Source organism: Conger conger, chromosome 13 (genome assembly GCF_963514075.1).
Source record: "Conger conger chromosome 13, fConCon1.1, whole genome shotgun sequence".
NCBI lineage: Eukaryota > Metazoa > Chordata > Actinopteri > Anguilliformes > Congridae > Conger > Conger conger.
The window spans coordinates 33,234,527-33,257,308 of NC_083772.1; the positions used below are offsets into that span (position 1 = coordinate 33,234,527).

The 22,782-nt window shown below is 48.2% G+C and overlaps 1 protein-coding gene across 3 annotated transcripts in view; it reads left to right on the forward strand.

Annotated features, from left to right (window-relative positions):
* Positions 1 to 19,943, forward strand: part of sorl1 (sortilin-related receptor, L(DLR class) A repeats containing) — a 65,230-nt gene extending 45,287 nt beyond the window's left edge. The window contains exons 21-48 of one of the 3 annotated variants that reach the window (XM_061217674.1): positions 149 to 287; positions 1,135 to 1,308; positions 1,814 to 1,927; positions 2,438 to 2,560; positions 2,810 to 2,929; positions 3,308 to 3,433; positions 4,745 to 4,855; positions 5,606 to 5,737; positions 6,761 to 6,892; positions 8,852 to 8,986; positions 9,474 to 9,626; positions 11,014 to 11,193; positions 11,471 to 11,599; positions 11,758 to 11,884; positions 12,652 to 12,821; positions 13,286 to 13,398; positions 13,725 to 13,829; positions 14,164 to 14,230; positions 15,037 to 15,119; positions 15,259 to 15,349; positions 15,552 to 15,736; positions 16,070 to 16,189; positions 16,506 to 16,670; positions 16,997 to 17,171; positions 17,601 to 17,707; positions 18,344 to 18,536; positions 19,013 to 19,225; positions 19,806 to 19,943. In XM_061217674.1, coding sequence (XP_061073658.1) covers positions 149 to 287; positions 1,135 to 1,308; positions 1,814 to 1,927; positions 2,438 to 2,560; positions 2,810 to 2,929; positions 3,308 to 3,433; positions 4,745 to 4,855; positions 5,606 to 5,737; positions 6,761 to 6,892; positions 8,852 to 8,986; positions 9,474 to 9,626; positions 11,014 to 11,193; positions 11,471 to 11,599; positions 11,758 to 11,884; positions 12,652 to 12,821; positions 13,286 to 13,398; positions 13,725 to 13,829; positions 14,164 to 14,230; positions 15,037 to 15,119; positions 15,259 to 15,349; positions 15,552 to 15,736; positions 16,070 to 16,189; positions 16,506 to 16,670; positions 16,997 to 17,171; positions 17,601 to 17,707; positions 18,344 to 18,536; positions 19,013 to 19,225; positions 19,806 to 19,873 — 3,750 coding nt within the window. In that variant the 3' untranslated portion in view covers positions 19,874 to 19,943. Of the gene's footprint in view, positions 1 to 148; positions 288 to 1,134; positions 1,309 to 1,813; positions 1,928 to 2,437; positions 2,561 to 2,809; positions 2,930 to 3,307; positions 3,434 to 4,744; positions 4,856 to 5,605; positions 5,738 to 6,760; positions 6,893 to 8,851; positions 8,987 to 9,473; positions 9,627 to 11,013; positions 11,194 to 11,470; positions 11,600 to 11,757; positions 11,885 to 12,651; positions 12,822 to 13,285; positions 13,399 to 13,724; positions 13,830 to 14,163; positions 14,231 to 15,036; positions 15,120 to 15,258; positions 15,350 to 15,551; positions 15,737 to 16,069; positions 16,190 to 16,505; positions 16,671 to 16,923; positions 17,172 to 17,600; positions 17,708 to 18,343; positions 18,537 to 19,012; positions 19,771 to 19,805 lie in introns of those variants that run through there. The other 2 variants (XM_061217673.1, XM_061217675.1) reach the window with 2 other exon arrangements.
* Positions 19,944 to 22,782: the final 2,839 nt, after the last annotated feature.

Consider the following 22,782-nt stretch of genomic DNA (forward strand, 5'->3'; position numbering starts at 1 on the left):
AAAACTCTTGTCTCGTGTTCATCTTTATCTCAACCCCAGATGTATTGCAAAAAAATACTTGCTGTTCCAATACTTTTGGAGGGGACTGTACATTTGGCATCTTAAATTAAGTTTTCATTGAACATGTGTTCATGTTTACCTATTTCAGAATGACATCTATTGGGATGACTGGTCACGGATGGGAATCTTCAAGGCCCCCAAATCCGGCTCCCTAGATAGTGAGCTGCTCGTAGGCCGGCTGACTGGAGTGATGGACCTCAAGATCTTCTACAAGGGAAAAACGAAAGGTCAGAGCCCCATTGTCCACAAACAAGACCTGCAGTGCGACACACCAGTGACCATTGTTCAAGCAGGGAGGGATTCAGTCAGAAAAGATTTCCTCCCCATTGGTCATTAATTTATTTTCTGGCCAATCAGATGCCTGCAGTCTGACTGCATTAATTGGGCTCTTTCAGGCCAGAAATTAAGCAGTGACTGTCTGCCCTCTCCTCAATTGCCGTGTTGTAAATGGGTTTAAATGTGATTGTGAAATCCAAACTGAGAAATTAGGAGAAAAAAAGCTTTTGAAAAAGTACTGCCAGTGGATTTAGTCATTTATTGGATGCTCTCCCTCTGTGCACTCTGCTTGTGTTCGTGTGTGTGTGTGTGTGTGTCTGTGTCTGCTTGCATTTGTGCCTTTGCGTGTGTGTGTCTGCATACGCGTGCGTGTGTGTGTCTACATGTGTGCTTGCATTCGTCTGTCTGTCTGTGTGTGTGTGTGCTTGTGTCTATGTGTGTGTGTGTGTCTGCGGGGGTGGGTGTGTGTGTGTGTGTGTGTCTGTGTGTGTGTGTGTGTCTGCGGTTGTGTGTGTGTGTGTGTGTGTGTGTGTGTCTGTGTGTGTGTGTGTGTGTCTGCGGGGGTGTGTATGTCTGTGTGTTTGTGCGTCTGTGTGTGTGTGTCTGTGTCTGTGTGTGTCTGTGTGTGTGTGTGTGTGTGTCTGCGGGGGTGTGTATGTCTGTGTGTTTGTGCGTCTGTGTCTGTGTCTGTGTGTGTCTGTGTGCGTGTGCGTGTGTCTGTGTGTGTGTGTGTGTGTCTGTCTGTGTCTGTGTCTGTGTCTGTGTCTGTGTGTGTGTGTACGCGTTTCCCCCCCGCAGGTCATAACGCCTGTGCCAGTCAGCCCTGCAGCCTGCTGTGTCTGCCCCAGCCGGGTCAGCGCCATACCTGTGTGTGTCCAGAGGGGGCGCCCACCACCCTCCTGCCCTCGGGGGAGGTGCAGTGCCAGTGCCCGACGGGATACCACCTGCGCAACAACACCTGCGTGAAGTCAGGTGAGAGACCTGCCCTCACCGAGGCTGCAGAGGGTGTAGTAATTCACAGGGTGTCGGTTCAAATCTTAGGTGAGACACTGCCTTCATCAGTTTAGTAGTTAAGGTACATAACCTTAACTTTGTCAGTAGACATGCAGCTGTATACATACATGGTGTGTAATAAATTAGAGGGCATATGCAAAGCAAAAAGTCAAATTTCTTAAAATGGAGTCTCTGGCTCCTGCAGGATATGTCCCTTGTCATGTGATCACTGCAGGCTGAAGTATATCAGAATGAAATCAAAATGTATTTGTATTGAGAATTTCATAAACATATTTCAGAGAAGATAACATAAGCACATAAGCAAGGCTAAGGCAACAGTGGCAAGGAGAATCTCCCTAATGGCAGATAAGAAAAAACCTTGGAGGGACAAGACCTAGGCCAGGGACTGGCCGGTCCAGGGTATGGGGTTTAATGACCGCACGGTCAATCAGTCAGGGTTCATATTCACTCTCTCTCCTTCCAGAGCACACCTGCCTGCCCAACCAGTACCGCTGTGCCAACGGAAAGTGCATCAGCAGCATCTGGAAGTGCGACAGCGACAACGACTGTGGAGACATGAGCGATGAGCTGGAGTGCCGTGAGTAACGCCTGCCCCTCGTTCACACCGGTCACATCCAACACCTGCCCGTTCACACCGGTCACATCCAACACCTGCCCGTTCACACCGGTCACATCCAACACCTGCCCGTTCACACCGGTCACATCCAACACCTGCCCGTTCACACCGGTCACCGATACAGTCACATCGATCCTCTGCCTGTTCACACCGGTCACATCGATCCTCTGCCTGTTCACACCGGTCACATCGAACACCTGCCCGTTCACACCGGTCACCAATACAGTCACATCAAACCCTCTGCCCGTTCATACCAGTCACCGATACAGTCACATCAATCCTCTGCCCGTTCACACCGGTCACCGATACAGTCACATCAATCCTCTGCCCGTTCACACTGCCCATCGATATGGTCACATTAAACACCTGCCTGTTCACACTGACCATCGATACGGTCACATCCAACACCTGCCCGTTCACACTGAGCGCACAGCCTGTGTCTGAGTCTGTGTGCTTTGGTCTCCCCTCCAGCCACCACGTCATGTGACCCGGCGGTGCAGTTCCGCTGCGTGGTGTCGGGCTCCTGCATCCCGCTGGCCTTCCGGTGCGACCATGAGGATGACTGTGGTGACAACAGTGACGAAGAGCACTGTGGTACGAGCTCCTGTGTGTGTGTGTGTGTGTGTGTGTGTGTGTGCTGACTGTGTGTGTCTGTGTGTGTGTGCTGACTGTGTATGTGTGTGTGTGTGTGTGTGTGTGTGTAAGCGGACCGTGTGCATGTGTGCCTGTGTGCCTGTGTGCACTGGTAGGTGGCGTATGTTGAAGCTTATTTCCGTGTGTAGATGTTTGTGTGCGTGTGTATGTGCGTGTGTGTGTGTGCTGACTGTGTGTGTTCTCTCTCAGAGAGTCACCAGTGTGGGCAGGGGGAGTTCACGTGTGCGCGGGGTGTGTGTATCCGGGACGCCTGGCGCTGCGATGGAGACAACGACTGCAGGGATTGGTCTGATGAGGTCAACTGCACCGGTGAGAACAGCCAATCACATCTGAGCATGTTTACTTTTGAAATGGACTCATGTCGCATGCAATGTTTTATGCCTGCCACACTTACTGTTGCAAGGCTGGCCTCGGTGCTGGAGAAAGAAGCTCTACCCACAATGCCTCCAGTGCCACCACTACTCATACACTACTCCTGTAGTTATTTTTAGGCCTGCTACACACTTTATGACTTTTGAAAAGACTGGGTTAGCAAGAGAGTGAAGGTGAATCGCATAAAGACTGTTGTTCTGTGTTCTGAAGTTCTCAGAAATTCTCTCTCTCTCTCTCTGTCTCTCTCTCTCTCTCTCTCTTCTCTCTCTCTGTCTCTCCCTCTCCCTCTCTCCCTCTCCCTCCCTCCCTCTACAGTGGGCCACCACACCTGTGAGTCGAGCAGTTTCCAGTGCCACACGGGTCACTGCATCCCCCAGCGCTGGGTGTGTGACGGGGACGATGACTGCCAGGACGGCTCTGACGAGGAGCCAACACACTGCGGTCAGTCATCGCTGCTCCTCCTACAACACTTCTGCTGCTCCTCTCCTATCGCTGCTCCTCCCACCACACTTCTGCTGCTCCTCTTTTATCGCTGCTCCTCCCACCACACTTCTGCTGCTCCTCTCCTATCGCTGCTCCTCCCACCACACTTCTGCTGCTCCTCTTTTATCGCTGCTCCTCCCACCACACTTCTGCTGCTCCTCTCCTATCGCTGCTCCTCCCACCACACTTCTGCTGCTCCTCTTTTATCGCTGCTCCTCCCACCACACTTCTGCTGCTCCTCTCCTTTCTGCTCTGAGGTTACTCACTCCAACCAGATTTGCCCAGGCTGCCACCTTGTGGATTTGCAGTGTATAGCCTCAGATAGGGCTAAAAAAACACACAGGTAAATGTGTGTTAGGTTTGTAAAGCAAAGACCTTGCGTATGTCTTTATGCTAGTCTTTTGCCTACATCTTGTAAAGTGTTCTTGATCTATTTGACTGTTGGAAAGGGGGTTTTCTTTAGTCATCCACTACAGTGGTTTACCAGGTTGTTTGCTGTTGCCACACTCCTCAGTGCATTCTTGCTTGCTTGTTGATTTTGACACACTCAGTGTTTTGGCTATGTTTCAGATCGATTTCTTCAGATTTTTCATCCCTGTGATAGCCTGCTTTACTGGCATTAGCACTTATTTCATCCTCATTTTGAGAGTAAACAGCAACACTCCAAATGCCAATTTCACACCTAGAATCAAGTCTAGACCTTTTGTTAGCTTTTCTTAGTGTGAACTGATGCAAATTCGCATGGGTAAACAAGAAACTGCAGAATTGTCCAATTTCCTCCCCTGAAATAGGGTAACCATGTATAAAAAGGGCAACATGGATCAACTGATATGCATGAAAATACCCTTAAATGAAACTGTCAGTTAGCACTCTAACCTCAAATTCATTGTTTTATTTCAAATCCAGTGTGCTGGATTCCAGAGCCAAAACAACAACAATGGTGTCACTGTCCAAATTTGTTTGCATTTACACCTCCACACGCACACGCACGCACGCACACACATACACACGCACAGGCACACACACACACACACACACACGCATGCACACACACATGCACACACACATACACACACACATGCCCATGCACACACACATACACACACACATGCACAGGCACACACACACGCACACACACGCACGTGTGTAAGTGCTGTCTCTGTTCCTCAGGAGGAGAGCGCTGTACCGGGTTCACACACATACACACACACACACTCACACACGCACACGCACGCACGCATGTGTGTAAGTGCTGTCTCTGTTTCTCAGGAGGAGAGCGCTGTAACGGGTTCCTGTGCTCCAACGGCACCTGCCTGCACTCCAGCGCTCACTGCAACGGCGTGAAGGACTGCCCAGGGGGCGCTGACGAGCAGCACTGCGGTCAGTCACTGCTCACACACACTGCTCATGTACAGAGCTGCGTCTGTCAGCAGAGACAATAATGATGCACAATACAATAACACAGAAATACACAATCCTGCAGTAATAATACACAAAGATACTATATAAACAGGACAGACCTCATGTGGAATTTCAACAAGGGAAAAGAAGTGGGATTTGATATAAGATTTGAATATATGATATATGACATATTATTTCCTGATAAAGTTATTTCATTACTACATAAATTTCACTGTCTGACACTACGTGTTGTTCTAATGATCATGGCGCATGGTACTTTCCTCCCCTGTGGTATGAGAGCAGTTTAATTCCTGCACCTCTTTCCAATTGCTTATTTTTCACCAGAGGCAAACAAGTAAGCGAGAAAAGGAGCTATAGACAGGGAATCGAGAATGTGAATTAGGCAATAGGAATGTCCTTCAAAAGTCAGTTCGAATCAGTTACAGATGTGGCATATGCCTGGCAGATGTGGAGAGGTTGATCCATAGGTCATCGTTTATACCTCACGCATTCCATAAAAATACTTTTGCAAAAGGACGCCAGTTGGAATTTGATTTCTGGGTCAGGCAAAGGACATGGAGATAGGAGGTGAAAAATAAGCGTATACATAGAGCCTCTGGTCTGTACCCTGGTCTTCATGTTGTCAGTCGCTCTGGCGAAGTGTCTCAAAAACGCTAGCGCTGTCACACAGTGGAAATAGAGCTCGGTGTCTCTGGTGCCCCCCTGCAGACCCTCTGTGCACGCGCTACATGGAGTTTGTGTGCCGCAGCCGCACGCAGTGTCTGTTCCAGTCGCTGGTGTGCGACGGCGTGCGGCACTGCGAGGACGGCTCGGACGAGGACACGGCCTACGCCGGATGCCGTAAGTCCCGCCCCCTCCTGCCAACCGCTGTCAATCAAGCACCGGGGGTATACTCTGTTTTCCCCTACAAGAATATGAGTCAGTTGTTGTTGTTTAGCTACGTGTCAGTTATTGTTTATAGTTGTAAGTTATAGCTATTCTAGTTAGTGAAAATAAATAGCAAGAACGGGGCAGAAAAATGTGAATTTTTGTGGTTTGCAAAATTGTGGATTGAAATCCGTTTTCTATATTGGCAAGTAATGACCAATACATAACAATCTAAATGGTCATTTTAACCTTGATTCTTTTACCTTGTATGCCTTCTTTATAGTATTGTGAAACATTTGAATCCATGCCATTATTTTCAACATTTATCACATAATATAATTTTGGCATAAAAACATTGGTTGAGCAGCATGTTCTGCTCTCCTATAAAGTTTCAAATGCTTTATGCAGTCCACTCTGACCCCGCCCCAATTGTGATGTCAGCGTACCCTTTTCAAGGTACCTCTAGGTCATATAAATGTCAATCGGATATTCAGTTGGAAAATTGACGCCCACAAATTGTTATCGAATCAATACTGCACGGAACACTGCCAACAACTGATTGTTTAGAGAATACTTTATGCAAATAGCATGGACACAATTCAAAATAGTGTCTGAGCCAGGCTGAAACAGTGAGTGCAATTACTCTTTAAGAAGAAAATCTTGCGCACAGTATTTGGGAGAAGCTGAGCAGTTTGTGCCTCCTCACAGCCGAACACACCCTACTGTCAGCCACGCCTCAATGTGCATCAGACCATCGCATTCAACAACATTAAATTATTCAGGCCTGTAGAGGCTGCTGCTGCGAATGAACATAGCCCAGAGCTGCTGTAAAATTACTGTTGCTGTGAGCGGGGAACCTTCTGTATCTTTAAAAACATTCTTGCTAGTGCACGTCCTGTCTCATTGGAAGCGTTGAGAACGGCCCGCTGCATTCCTGCTGATCGGAGCCTGCTGTGCCAGACTCTGTTGTTGTGTGACCCCCTCCCTGTCCCTCAGCCACCAGACCGGAATTCGAGAAGACGTGCGACGCCTACACCTTCCAGTGCTCCAACGGCGTGTGTGTGAGCCTGGAGTGGAAGTGCGACGGCATGGACGACTGTGGAGACTACTCCGATGAGGCCAACTGCGGTGAGACTGTGTGTATGAGTGTATGAGTGTGTGTGTGTGTGTGTGTGTGTGGGTGTGTGTGAGACTGTGTGTGTGTGTGTGTGTGAGAGTGTGTGAGAGTGTGTGTGTGTGTGTGTGTGTGTCAGAGTGTGTGTGTGAGCGTGTGTGTGTGAGTGTGTGAGTGCGAGTGTGTGTGTGTGTGTGTGTGTGTGTGAGAGTGTGTGTGAGTGTGCTGTGAGCTTGTGTGTGAGTGCTGTGAGCTTGTGTGTGAGTGCTGTGAGCCCGCACTGTGAGCTTGTGTGTGTGTGTGCTGTGAGCTTGTGTGTGTGTGCTTGTGTGTGTGTGCTGTGAGCTTGTGTGTGTGTGCTTGTGTGTGTGTGCTGTGAGCTTGTGTGTGTGTGTGCTTGTGTGTGTGTGCTGTGAGCTTGTGTGCTGTGAGCTTGTGTGTGTGTGTGCTGTGAGCTTGTGTGTGAGTGCTGTGAGCCCGCACTGTGAGCTTGTGTGTGTGTGTGCTGTGAGCTTGTGTGTGTGTGCTTGTGTGTGTGTGCTGTGAGCTTGTGTGTGTGTGTGCTTGTGTGTGTGTGCTGTGAGCTTGTGTGCTGTGAGTTTGTGTGTGTGTGTGCTGTGAGCTTGTGTGTGAGTGCTGTGAGCTTGTGTGTGTGTGTGCTTGTGTGTGTGTGCTGTGAGCTTGTGTGCTGTGAGCTTGTGTGTGTGTGTGCTGTGAGCTTGTGTGTGTGTGCTTGTGTGTGTGTGCTGTGAGCTTGTGTGTGTGTGTGCTTGCGTGTGTGTGCTGTGAGCTTGTGTGCTGTGAGCTTGTGTGTGTGTGCTGTGAGCTTGTGTGTGTGTGCTTGTGTGTGTGTGCTGTGAGCTTGTGTGTGAGTGCTGTGAGCTTGTGTGTGTGTGCTTGTGTGTGTGTGTGCTGTGAGCTTGTGTGTGTGTGCTGTGAGCTTGTGTGTGTTTGTTGTGAGCTTGTGTGTGTGTGCTGTGAGCTTGTGTGTGTGTGCTTGTGTGTGTGTGCTGTGAGCTTGTGTGTGAGTGCTGTGAGCTTGTGTGTGTGTGCTTGTGTGTGTGTGCTGTGAGCTTGTGTGTGTGTGCTTGTGTGTGTGTGCTGTGAGCTTGTGTGTGAGTGCTGTGAGCTTGTGTGTGTGTGCTTGTGTGTGTGTGCTGTGAGCTTGTGTGTGAGTGCTGTGAGCTTGTGTGTGTGTGCTGTGAGCTTGTGTGTGTGTGCTGTGAGCTTGTGTGTGAGTGCTGTGAGCTTGTGTGTGTGTGCTGTGAGCTTGTGTGTGTGTGCTGTGAGCTTGTGTGTGTGTGTGTGTGTGTGCTTGTGTGTGTGTGCTGTGTGCTTGTGTGTGTGCTTGTGTGTGAGTGCTGTGAGCCCGCACTGTGAGCTTGTGTGTGAGTGTTGTGAGCTTGTGTGTGAGTGCTGAGAGCCCGCACTGTGAGCTTGTGTGTGAGTGTTGTGAGCTTGTGTGTGAGTGCTGTGAGCCCGCACTGTGAGCTTGTGTGTGAGTGCTGTGAGCTTGTGTGTGTGTGCTGTGAGCTTGTGTGTGAGTGCTGTGACCTTTGTGTGTGTGCTGTGCGTCAGCAGGGCTCCAGACTGCGAATAAAGAAGTTCAACTTTTGCTCTTTCGTTGGTCGTTCCCCCTGCAATTTATGCGACTTGGAGGTATTCCCAGCACTTTCTGGTTTCTCAATCCTCTACAGTTGATCAATTTGTGATGAGATAATGCTCATTTCTAAACTTAGCTTTTGCGTGTAGTGAACCCAGTACTGTAAATGATTCAGCAAATACTGCAACAAATAGCTTTTGTGATTGCAGAATCGGTTGAAAAGTATAGTCTGGGGCCCTGTGAGATTGTATGTGAGTGTTGTGAGTCAAGTTGTGAGGTTGTTTGAGTACCGTGTATTTTCCTGTGAGGATATGAGCATTGTGTGTTAGTTTGTGTGGTTGTGTGTGAGTACTGTGTTTCTGTGCTTCAGGTGTGACCACAGACGTGCCAGGCTGTACGCGGTACTATCAGTACGAGTGTGCTAACGGCCGCTGTGTGCCCACCTGGTGGAAGTGTGACGGAGAGAACGACTGTGGAGACTGGTCTGAGGAGTCCTACTGCACAGGTACCGCACACAGGAAGTCCCCCTCACATACCCCCTACAGCTCTGTGACTGAGGGGTCCTACTGCACGGGTACCACACACAGGAAGTCCCCCTCACATACCCCCTACAGCTCTGTGACTGAGGAGTCCTACTGCCCTGGTACCGCACACAGGAAGTCCCCCTCACATACCCCCTACAGCTCTGTGACTGAGGAGTCCTACTGCATGGGTACCACACACAGGAAGTTCCCCTCACATACCCCCTACAGCTCTGTGACTGAGGAGTCCAACTGCACAGGTACCACACACAGGAAGTTCCCCTCACATACCCCCTACAGCTCTGTGACTGAGGAAACTCTATATAAACATCAACCATTTACCATTCACCATTTCCTTCTCTGTGTCCTCTAATCCTGACTGTGTGTGTGTGTGTCTGTGTATGTGTACTTGTGTGTGTGTGTACTTATGGGTGTGTGCGTGTCTGTGTGTCCTCTCTCCCATCGCTGTAGGCAGGGTGACGCCCCACACTCCGTCCTCCACCCCGGGGTCCTGCTCCCCCGACCACTTCCACTGCGGCTCGGGCGCCTGCATCATCCGGGCGTGGGTGTGTGACGGGTACGCGGACTGCCCCGACGGCTCCGACGAGCTGGGCTGCCCCACGGGTACGAGAGCCCCCCCCCCCCACATATCCCAAAATCTCATTCAGCCACGGCACATTTTATTAACAAGCTCTGTGTATGATATCCACGCATGGTGGATATACTGTTTCCCCTAGAAAACAAGGAATACAATCTGTGAGTTATCTGTACGCTATTGTTTTGATTTATAAACTATAGCTATTCAGCTTAGTAAAAACAATTGCCAGTACAGGGGGAAAAAAAACCTTGATTTGTGGTTTTGAAATCTGCAATCTTCAGTATATTTGCTGAAGCAATGAAAAATTGGTTTAAGCAGGTGGTTGGCTGATCAGTGTATTTTATTTCCGTAGTGTAAGCAGTGAATTGTCAGAGCTGTGGAAAACTAAAGCCTGCCAATATAGCCTAGCTGTTGTAAACACTTTCTCAAGTAACACACACTATGCAACAGGTAAAAAGAAAATGGTTTCACATTTGGCACATTCCTTCCCCCTAGTTTCCAAAACCAAAATCATAGGAGATGTCGGTAACTGGAATCCCACCGGAGGGTGACAGCAATAGCCTTTTCTCTGTCCTTGCAGAGAGCCCGAAGGAGGTGTCACAAGCCTCAAACAAAGTGATTATATGGTCATGCTTCAAATCTTTTAATAAAGCTGTAAATGAAATGTAAAGCCATAGCAACGAAGCCCAATGCTGCGTTCACGTCATATTAGCATGAGCGAATTAGCACCTAATGACTGGGAAAAACAGGTCATGTCGACCTCTGACATTAAACGCGAGGCAAAAAACTAAACTCTTAAACAAATCAGCCACATGTCATGCCACTTCTATAGCCTTGCATGATGTTTGCAAGTGCAACTTGAACCGTTATAGATCGTTGTTTCGTAGGCATAGTTGGCTACGCCATGCCCCGTACGTGTTTTATGGAATTTATATTCAACTCCACTTAAGCATTAATTAATCAGGATTACCGAATGAAACATCACCCATTTTGTTGAATCCTGTTGCGTTTTTATATTATATGAAGCATTATAATATCCTATTGCCATATTAAAGTAATTTAGCCACTATAAAATAATTATATATATATATATATATATATATATATATATATATATAAATTAATGGAATAATAAAATAACAGAACACGCTTTACAAATGTGATTTCGTTATGCTCACGCTTGATGAATGAGGTCTCATATTTCCAAGTAGCAGAGCTGTATGTAGCCAATCAGTAGCCAATTACAGACACTCTAACAGTGATGGACATTTGTACTATAGAATGTTTAAGTCCTGCTCATTTGGGAAACAAAGTGTTGTTTGCTCATGAGAAGATTTTTTTTTCCTCTATGGGAATTCACATTTTTCGCAATGAGTGTGACTTCAACACTCTGAATGTGTCTGTCTCTCTCAGGCTCCAATGGGACAGTGACCCAGGCTGCCCCACCCACTGCCACCCCCACGTTGCCCCTCCCCCCCGGCCGCTGTAACAAGGGGCAGTTTCCGTGCCAACGCCCCCCTGTGTGCATCCCGGACTGGCAGCGCTGCGATGGCAAGCCACACTGTCACGACGGCTCTGACGAGGCGCACTGCCGTAAGTATACTCATCATAATAATCATTTGGTATTTAGCTGACGCTTTTATCAAAAGCGACTTACAGTTGATTAGACTAAACAGAGGACAATGCTCCCTGGAGCAATGTGGAGATAAGGGCCCAACAGCTGTGCGGATCTTATCGCGGCTACACCGGGGATCGAACCACCGACCTTCTTGGTCCCAGTCACCCAGACTTCCCTCCGTGTGTGCGTGTGTGTCCCTGAAAAGCCATGTAAGATATGAGTGAAATCTGAACGTCTCTCTTCCTGGTCTAGCCACCCGCGGGCCGCTGTCCTGCGTGAACGGCACTCTGTGCGCCGACATGGAGGCCTGCGTGACGGACGGCGAGCGCTGCGACGGCTTCATGGACTGCTCCGACCACAGCGACGAGGACAACTGCACCGGTGAGACCGGGGGGACGCTCTGAGAGAGAGACACGCACTGCGGGAGAGAGACACTCGCATGCGCTGACAGAGAGAGAGCAGTCTGAAACCGTATAGTCATGCTGTGTTGTGACTGCTGATAACTCTAGTCTCAGTCACCTCTCCTCTCCTCTCCCCAGCCGACACCCTGGTCTATAAGATCCAGAACCTGCACTGGAGTTCTGACTTCTCTGGCGCTGTTACCCTCACTTGGTCCCGACCCAAAAACCTGCCCCTATCCTCCTGCTACTTCCTGGTCTATTACAGGTAACTTATCCATGGGATCCTGATGCACTAGGCCAGTATGAGCCTTCTACATTACATTTCATTACATTACATTACATTACATTACAGTCATTTAGCAGATGCTCTTAGCTACATAGTTAAGTAGTGAACGTAAACCAACTGAACTACCAACGCACAGTTCATTACAGTTCAGTATCTAAAGGGAACTGTTGTTTTTTTTACGTACAACCCATTCATATAGCTGGATATTTTTGCTATAGCAGTTTAGGGTAAGTACCAAGCTCACAGATACAGTGACAGAGCCTTTCATTGTAGGGGCCATGGGGAGCTCTGTGTGGCCAGACCAGTAGTCTGTTTGCATATGGAAATCTGCAGATTGAGTGCGATGCCACTCCTCCATCAGAAACGATGGCCTCGCTATTGAATCCTGTGAATGCCAGATTGAGTTTAGGTCATGTCACCGCAAAGGCTTATGGAAAATACATTGTCAATATCATGCTCAGTGGAACACACACAATACTCCTGTGTGGAGTGCTTTTACCTGGGGTGAAGATTGTCATAAAATATTGCCACACATTACAACGGTGGTATGCAGGAGAGCATCTCTGCATACCACTAATAAAAATCTAATAAAGTGTTCACTGAGTGTATGTAGAATGAAGTAATATTGGACATGTTGTGTATATGTGTGTGTGTTTGTGTGCGTGTGCTTGCGTGTGTGTTTTTGTGTGTGTGTGCGTGCGTGTGCGTGCGTGTGTGTGGGTGTGTGTGTGTGTGTGTACACACAGGCTGGTTGGCGCTCAGCAGTGGACCCTCATGGAGACACACAGTGTGAAGAGCAGCTGCACTCTGATGGTGTTGAAGCCTGACACCACCTACCAGGTCAAGGTGCAGACACAGTGTCTCAACAAATTGCACAAAACCAACGAGGTCCTGACACTCCGCACGCCCGAGGGATGTGAGTGCTCGCCTAAAACCGCCGCGCTGTGAGCCTCATACATGTTACCTGCCACGTCTCTCTGTCTCTCTGTCTCTCTGTCTCTCTCTGTCTGTCTCTCTCTCACACACACACACACACACATATATCCACCCTATACACCTCACATACTTATTCACCTGATGCACCTATAGACACACACACACACACACACACACACACACACACGCTATGCAAGGTTTTATTATAGTCTAGTATATCTACCATGTTTAAAAATATAAGTATATGAATACTTTTTTTAATGGGCTTTTCTGATCATTCTTTTGAAAATGTCACATAGTGATGCTATGTTCAGGCCCACTCTCTGTCTGCACTGTACTGTATGTGAGTTATTGCAGTGTTCCTGTGAAAAGGGCAAATGTGTTATAATTGACACTAATGGGGCACAGTGCATGTGATGTAATGTATGACCTGTAATGTCGCAGTGCCGGACCCCCCCAGGGACCTGCAGCTCTCATGTGACAAAGGGGAGGATGGCACAGTGGTTTGCTCCTGGAACCCCCCCGATAAAGCGCATGGTTTGATCCGGGAGTATCTTGTAAGTGTGCCAAGTGTGTTAAAATTCTATTCACCCGAAGTGCTATTTACATTTCCATTTTTAGCATAGTTTCCCATTAATGCTAATGTTTTTCTGACAGATTTTTATTATGCAGTTTTATATTGTTTCCTATCATTATTATGTAATGTTTTCCAGTAATCTGGCTCATTACAGTTTGAAGCACTTTCTCTGGCAGACCCAAAGCAGTAGTTGGCTAATTATGATAAATTAATGATATTAGCCTGCTTGAGCGTTAGCTAGCTTAGCGCTTTTTTATCACAGCCTGGGCCATTTACATTGAGACAGATGCACTCTCTCGCGTGCAGGTGGAGTACAGTCAGACGGGCAGTGCGGAATGGACCTCACAACGCAGCGGCACCACCACAGCGGAGATCCACAACCTGCAACCTAGCGCCCTCTACAGGTTCCGGGTGAGAATGTCAACACCACTCCCTATTCAGATCTCGGTATAGCTGGATATGAGCCATTCAGACTGACTGTCTTTGCTGAAGGATATGCTCCTTCTACAGCATTCTGCTGCCCTGCATAGCACAGCTTTGACTGCTGTTGCTGTTGCTGCTGTCAGTGTTTTAGAGTCACGTAGCTTGTGTGTCAGTGTACTGACCTGTGATTGTGTTGAGTGTAGTGTTCAGTTGTGTACTCGATGTGTTTTAGAGTCTTGTAGCTTGTGTGTCAGTGCAGTGAACAGTATGACCTGTGAGTGTGTTGAGTGTGGTGTTGAGTTGTGTGCTCGGTGTGTTTTAGGTGGCAGCCGTGACTGGCCGGGGGGTGGGGAACTGGACGGAGATTAAAAGCATCACCCCACAGAAAGGTGAGAGCTGTCCCCTCCAGAAGGTGGAAAGTAATACCCACACACAGCTGTCAGTGCTCCCTGGTGATGTTTTTATTAAAGTCAGCAAGACTGTCTAATGGCAGTGTCTTACTTTTCTAGCTTTGCCTTCTTCTTTTTTTACTTACCACCTGCGCTAAATATTTTGTATGTGCATTTGCCTCTTACTTTAGCAAAACTGTGTGAAATGTCTCCTTCTCTCAGCCAAGCCCCTCCCCCATTCCTCCTACTGCAGAGATTGGCTGTGACACCAGGGCAGTGTGTTCAGCCCTACCATAAAAAAAATAAATAAATAAAAAATGTTTTCAAGAGCTGACATTTTTTTAGGCCTTTTTCAGCTTTATTGGACAGTATATAGAGACAGGAAGAATGGGGGCGAGAGAGAGGGAAAGACATGCGACAAATTGTCAGACGGTCGGATTCGAACCGTTGACGTCGCGGCTCGCAATGAGCATGCGGTCAGTGCTCTGCAGGCAGCGCCACCGAGACACCCCCCAAGAGCTGACATTTTTTATGGGTTTAAAGAGGGTGGTCGACTTCTGCTGCGGTCAGGGGTATCTTCCACACCACGCCCACTCTCGTCACATAACTCTCTCGCTCCTGTGTGATTGCTGAGCCCACAGTGATTTCAGTTCAGTGAATTTATTGCCAACCTTGAAGACCAGCCCCCTGAACCGTGTCCGGTTCATTGTTGTAACTATTGCAAAGAACTAGCTTGATTTGTGATGGGTTAAACATGGTGATTTGGTGCAAAGAGTGAAATCTGTTCATTTCTCCCTCTCTGTCAGCTCTACCTCCCCCATCTGTTGCTCTGGAGAAAGTTACAGACAACTCTGTTAGTCTCACGTTCAGTTTCAACCCGCAGTATGAGGTAAGTGAGTCGGTATAGGTGCCTAACTCTGATTGTGTGTGTGTGTGTGTGTGTGCGTGTGTGTACACCTCACATTCCAGAGGGATGTGCTACACATGGGCTTGTGTGTGTGTTACATTCACTGTGTGTGTGTGTGCAGGTGAAGCAGTATATGGTGGTGCTGTCCTGGGCGTTTGACGCTCATGTTAAAGAGAGCTGGAATTACACTGTGCAGGGGAAGATTCTGAAAGGTACAACTCCGCACAATTTTACAAACACAGAGAGCTGCTAATGAGCTGTCTGCCAGGGCTCATTCATATTCCTGTGTGTGTGCGTGTGTGTGTGTGTATGGTGTGTGTGCTTGTCGTGTCTGTGTCTCTGTGTATGTGTGTGGTGTGGTGTGTGTGTGTGTGTGTGGTGTGCTTGTGTGCGTATGTGTGTGTGTGTTTGCAGTGAGTAACCTGACAGCAGGCACGTTGTATGAGCTGGCTGTGTGGGCCCACACCAGTGTGGGGGACAGCCCCACCGCCCTGTCCCACCTGCAGACAAACGGCTCTCAGCCCGCCCCTCCCTTCCTGAAGGCCCGCCCCCTCAACCAGACCGCTGTGGACTGCAGCTGGACCGGTGCCCACGCAGAGGTCAGAGACAACACACACTACATACTACATACTAACTTCACACATTCATACACTCATGCAGTACACACTAACAGAGTACGCATACACGCATTAAAACCCCGAAACAGGAACGGCTGAACTCAAATGGTACGCATATTTTATTAATAAATAGTTTGCGTTCCTCAGTTTAACCTCTGTGTATGTGTGTGTGTGTGTGTGTGTGTGCGCGTGTGCGCGTGTGCGCGTGTGCGCGTGTGCGCGTGTGCGTGCGTGTGTGTCTGTGTATGTGTATGTGCGTGTGTGTGTGTGTGTGTGTGTGTGTGTGTGTGTGTGTGTGTGTGTGTGTGTGTGCAGGTGTATGGCGTGTTCTTCGCTCCCTCCTTCCTGGAGCTCTACCGCGACCCTCGCAGTCAGAACTGCAGTGGCAGCAGTGCCATCGTCACCGTGGACACCGACGCACAGTACCTCTTCCTGGTGAGTCTGTCTGAAGACTGTAAATGAGCAGTCCACTCAGCCACTGTGCTTATGCAGCCAATAAACATATTTCATCGGTTTGTCTGTATGCGTGTGTGTGTGTGTGTGTGTGTGTGTGTGTGTGCGTGCACGTGTATGTGTGTTTGTATGTGTGTGCGTGTGTGTGTGTCTGTGTGTATGTGCGTGTGTGTCTGTGTGCGTGTGTGTCTGTGTGTGTGTGTGTGTGTGTGTGTGTGCGTGCGCGTGTGTGTGTGAGTGTGCGTGCGCGTGTGTGTGTGTGTGTGTGCGCATGTATGTGTGTTTGTGTGTGTGACAGGTGCGGGCTATCGCGCCCTACCTCGGCCCCCCCTCGGAGTACACGGTGGTGAAGATGATCCCCGACAACCGGCTGCCCCCCCGTAACCTGCACAAAGTGGGGGTGGAGAAGACCCAGGCCACGCTCAAGTGGCAGCCCCCCTACGACACCCCCAGCGCCCCACTGGTACGCCCCTCACCCCCAGACACAACACAAAGGCACTACAGTAAACTCTGAGTCTGTGCTGTATAAACTGTAAAATACTCTTTTATTGCCATTTTATGGGTTAATAAATAACCAGCAATCCCACAGCTGGCTGTTTTTCTGGTATAAAGTTTCATGGTCTAAGAGGTGGACTCACTGAAAACACTGTTGTTTTATTGAATAATTTAGTTCGGTCATGCGTCAGAACCCTTTAAAATCGTGGTCACCCCCCCAGTGAAGGGATCGCAGCGAAGGGATCGGAGTGTGAGGAGCTGACCCTCGGTCTGTGTGTCTGTCCGCCTGCGCAGACGTACGTGGTGCACGTCCGCGACGCGCTGCGTAAGACGGAGCGCAGCTACAAGCTCAGCACGCCCAACAACACGGTGGAGTACTGCCTGAAGGGCCTGGAGCCGGGCGGCCGCTACAGCGTTAGCGTCAGGCTGCGCAACATGAGCAAGGAGGCCAGCTACACGCTCAGCACAGGTGACTCTCACCGCTTCACACAATAAAACCAGACGTGCTTACATGGCTGCCGGTTAAGTAATGCTTTCCTAACTGTGTAAATAGGCCCCGGTGGTGAAAGCGTGACCTGAATCTGTCTTGTGTAGGAGTGCAATGCAGCCCTGATAAAGGGGACGTGCTGGCAGTGGTGTTCTGGTGGTAATGCTGGGAGTGTTGGGTTGTATTGTGTTTTCTGGGTTATGTCGTTTCCCCGGAGTTCTGGAACGGAGTTTGTCATTTTTTGGGTTAGATCTGCATTCATATTACGCAATCAGATATGCAAAATACGTACTTCATATTCATCAAATAATTTTGTGTGTGTGTGACCCCCCTCTTCACACTCTCTCCCCCTCCTCCCTCCTCTCTCTCTCCCCTACTTCTTTCCCTCTCCCACATCCCTCGATCTCTCAGTTCCTCTGCCAGCACCAGATGCGCTGAAGATATTGACAGAAAACGATCATGTCTTCCTGTTCTGGAAGAGTCTGGCGGTGAAGGAGCAGAGCTTCAATGAGAGTCGGGTGAGAACCTGTGCATCTCTGTGCATCTCTGAGCATCTCTGCATCTCTGTGCATCTCTGCATCTCTGTGCATCTCTGTGCAGCTCTGTGCAGCTCTGCAGCTCTGTGCATCTCTCTGCATCTCTCTGCAGCTCTGTGCATCTCTGTGCAGCTCTGTGCAGCTCTGTGCAGCCCCCTGCCCTGTGCAGCCCCCTGCCCTGTGCAGCTCCCTGCCCTGTGCAGCTCCCTGCCCTGTACACTGCTGGCCTGGCCTCCATTACGGATCTCATCTCTCACTGTCGCTGGTTAAGCCGCCAGTGTCTTTCTAGACTCTTATCAGTTCATTAGGCTCCTTTATACCAGTTTATATTGGCTGATGGCTGACATGTCTCATAATAGTTTTCTTCCACAATTCTGGCTGAAAAAGATTATGCTGTTCATTTTTTTTTCCACAGTATAGCCTGAGGTATGAAATTACTATATTTAAACAAGGGATGTCTATCTCAAGTTCTCTCATGTAAATGGTGTTAATGGTGTGTGTATATGTGTGTTTGTGTGTGTCCCTGTGCGTATCCCTGTGCGTGGTGCGTGGTGTGTGTGTGTGTGTGTATGTGTGTGTGCACATGTTTATGTTTTCCTATGTGTGTATATTCTGCAGGGCTATGAGATCCACATGCATGACAGTGTGACCAACTCCACCTCCTTCCTGGGTAACACCACTGACACATTCTTCAGGATCAACAGCCTGCATTTGGGGCACAACTACACCTTCTCTGTGCAGGCCCAGTGCCTGCTGAACACACAGCTGTGTGGGGAGCCAGCCCTGCTGCAGTACACTGACCTGGGCACTGGTGAGTGTACGATGTACTCGAACACTGTATAGTATAGTATGGTATAGTATAGTGACTGTGATGCAGTGTACTGTTGGTGCTGGCTGTAGAATTGTTGGTGTAGTCCAAGTAGTGTACTCAGGACATTTTATTTGATGTTAGTGCTTCTGCTGTTGGCGATATGAAGCTGGTATAATGTGTGTAGTGTACTGTGTGCAATGTATTATTCAGTAGGTGATGTGTTGATAATGTGGTGTAGTGTGGAGTGATGTATGTGATGTACTGCAGGCCCAGGCAGGGGTGTGTGTCATTGATGAGGTACAGTGTGCAACACACTGAGGAGTAATGTGTCTGTATGTGTGTGTGTGTGTATGTGTGTGTGTGTGTGTGTGTATATATATATGTGTGTGTGTGTGTGTGTGTGTGTGTGTGTGTGTGTCTTTGTGTGTGTGTGTGTATGTGTGTGTGTGTGTGTGTGTGTGTGTGACTCCCGGCAGGTCCAGGCGGTGACTCAGCGTCGCGCTCAGACTCAGGGCCCACGGCGGTGGTGGTGGTGCCGGTGATGCTGCTGCTGCTGCTGGCTCTGTGCGCGGGGCTGCTGGCCCTGTACCTCAGACACCGCCGCCTGCAGCACAACTTCACCGCCTTCGCTAACAGCCACTACAACTCCCGCCTCGGCTCCGCCATCTTCTCCTCCGGGGACGAGCTGGGTGCGGCTGCCCTCCCGTACACCCTCACCCCCCTCCCATTCTCCCTCACACACACCCACACCTCCCCCTCACACCCAGCTCTCTCCATTACCTTACACTGTTTTTTATTTGGCAGGCACTTTTATCCAAACAAAAGTGCACACCGAAGGTCATTGGAACATAAACAAACAAACAAACACAGGTCAAATGAAGTGCAATTCTGTGTAAAGTAGCAGCTGCCCATAGCCATGAATATCACGAACTCTCGACCCCCCTCCCCTCCACACCCACACCTGTGTCTTTTTGTTCTTGTCATTTTCTTTTTCTTTTTAAGGTTCTGGTCTGTGCTCCACATGTTATCTGTCTCGGGAGTGTGGCACTGAGAACACATTTCATGTATTTCTTTTTAAACATGACTAATAAATGAATGTTTCTGCTATCTACATCCATCTTCAGCCCTTCTCCCCGCTCCACCTCCTCATACGGCTGTCCTCCATCCCACACTGCTCTCCTCTCCTCACCTGGAGTTTGGCAGCCCGGTGGAGTAAGTTGCTGACGGAGCTGTAGCGCTTGTTGACGCTTCCTGTGTCGCTCTTTTCAGGGGACGACGACGAGGACGCCCCCATGATCAGCGGCTTCTCTGACGACGTTCCCATGGTGATAGCGTAGCGAGACCACCCTCACCACTTCCTCTCTGCCGTCTTCCCCTCTCCCACCCCTCTTCCCTCCCTCCCTCCCTCTCTCCCTCCCTCCCTCCCTCTCTCTCCCTCTCTCACTCTCTCTCTCCTTCTCTCCCTCTCTCTCTCTCTGTCCCCTCCACCAATGGCACGTGTTCATGGGGATATGCCCCCCCCCCCCCCATTACCCCCTCCTCAAGAAGAGTCTGCAGTTAAAGGGAGATGAAGAAAGAAAAGAAAAAAAAAAGCAAAGAAAGATATTTTTTTTAAGAATACGATGCACTTTTTTTCGGATGCGCAATAACTTATTTTTATATGTACGTGTATGTATATGTGTATGTGTATGGGTAAAGAGGACTTTGATGCAAGCTGTGAAGGAGAATGTGTTTGAGACGGCAGTGGAGGGAAGATGGCTGCATCTCACACCCGTGATCAGCGAGGCAGTACACACCTGTAGCTGCGCCGATTCACTCAAAGTGTATTAAACAGTGGACCAATCACGCGAATGCTCAATTAACCTGGTACTATGAACCCAGACCACACAGCAAATGGTTTCGTTCCGCTTTGTGTTCCAAACTCGTCATTTTCTTTTCATTTACTTTTAATTTGTCATGCTCTTTTGAGTCACAGGCTCCATGCGTAGGGATGTGTCCTTGTTTTTAATATGTGATCGATTCTCAAAGCCTGTAATCTCTCGTTGCCGCTTCAACACAGTGTGACTCCAAAAAAGCTGAAAACAGAAGAGATTTATAATTCCCAATTATGCAACACAAAAGGAGGTTTTACTCAGAGTGAATGTTAGTGATCATTGTTACAGTGTGCTTTCATCACAGAAGTTATAAAATCTGGTAACAGATGTTCCCTCTTGGATAAAGAATCGCAATCAGGCTTAGTTTGTCACCAGCTGAGTTGGTTGGTCAAATGTATTTTTTTGTCTCATGATACTTGATGCCCAGGAAACACTTTGGAGCTGAACACTTCCTGTTTACGGTTTCCTGCCGCGTTCGGGGTGTATGAGGTATGAGGCGTCCCGGGAGGTGGAGGGGGGGTGTCGAGCAGCGGTAGGAAGGCCTTCACATACAGTACAGCACTGGGTGACACAAGTAGCCACACAGGCCAGTCTCTGAGAAAGCTTACTGCTGGGGAATTGTAAATGCTTGCAGAAGCTGTTTGCCGTTACATTTTAAGCCCCTCGTATTGTGCAGATGTGAAATTTAATGTATTTTTTTTGTCAGCACTAATGAGCCATTTTAACTGGAAGTGAGGTGTTTTTTGTGTTTGGAAAGATTTATTTCTTGAATGTATTCTTCACATTGTGGCATTTAATTTAATGGATTTGTGGTAATCCATCACGTTGACACTTCCTCCCACGTCCCGTTCTCCAAATAAAATTAATTGTATGTCTATTTACCCAGCCTTCCTCTGGGGCACACCTGTAGCTGGGCTATGTGACTGACCCCTGCATCCATTGCCCACCTTTTGAGCAGGACTGTGTCCAAAGGGGGCAATTTGCCACTACTGAGTACACTAGTTGCATACAGTTGTATACAGCTTGTATACAGTTGTACACACAATTTGTGTACAGCTTGCATACTCAATAGTAGACAAGTGCACTGATTCGGACACAGTCCTGGTCCACACCCACGACACATCCTGTCTGAGTCCTGACCCCTGACTTCTGCCCCACAGGGAGGGGAGTATCCCAGCAGCCCTCCTGACCCACCCACCAGTGGGCTGATTTCTCTCAGCGAACTTATATATTTTTTCCTATCATTTATCATTCGTTCTACTGGCCTTAAACAGGATTGTGAAGTTAAACCAGTCTCTCTCAGCAGGCTTTAGACTTTTTTTCTTTCTGCTTGCCACATATGCCTTATTATAACACAGATTGAATATGTATGATATCATGCACACATAAATTCACACAGTAAACATGCACTGTTACATCTAATGTGGTTTATCTGAGGATATTTCGGGTGTAAAAAGCATGCCCTTTTGTTTTACAGCAGAAAGGCAGTTGTTTGTAGCTCACTGTAACATAAATCTTATGTTCTGTAAATGTTCTGTTTTCCAATATTTCTATTGCAGGAAGGGCACATAGCACAGATAATTATGTAAATGTTTTTCTTAAATATGTTTTACACACAAAAACACAAAATGCTCTTCTATGTTGTGTGACCCCTGTACCCCAATATTCAAGGCATCAGAAATGATGTAAAATGTTTTTGTAATATAGGATGCTTAAAATGTTTCTGTTGCACAAAATGTATTTGGACATCACTATATTTTCAAATGTTTATCTCCGTGCTTACGAAGGGTTTTACAGAAATGGAAATTAAAGACACAGAAGAAGTACTATTGAAGGTGTTTTAAGGACCACTTATACTGAAATAAACATGCTCAACTTGATTGGCAAGATCCTTTTTTCAATACTGGGTGGTGTGTAAGGAGGCAATGCAAAAATGAAAGCTTTCTGCAAACTGGATATACTACATTTCCCTTTCAATTCAAACTAAAAATACAAATTTGGTGAAAAAGTTTGGGATATATTTGCAATGTTCTTTGACTTTATTTAATAGTCATAATAGTATCCAGTATATCAGCCAAGAAACAGTATTTGTGGTTGGTGTCTGGGGGTGGGGGCTGTTAAATCATTCCAGTTGGATATTGCCTTGTTTCCACAGAATATTTTTCAGCAAATCTGAACGGGTCTAATGGAATCCGGCCCAGTGGCTGGAGGTATTGTCAAGGGAGCCCACCTCTGCCCACCCGTACGTCTCTCCAGCTCGCAAATCAGAGAAGAAGAGTGGGAATTATTTCACAGTTATTTTGGCACTGGCAGCTTATTGTGTTTTAGGTGTACAGCCACATCAGTCATTTGGTCTGGTGGAGCAGAGTGGA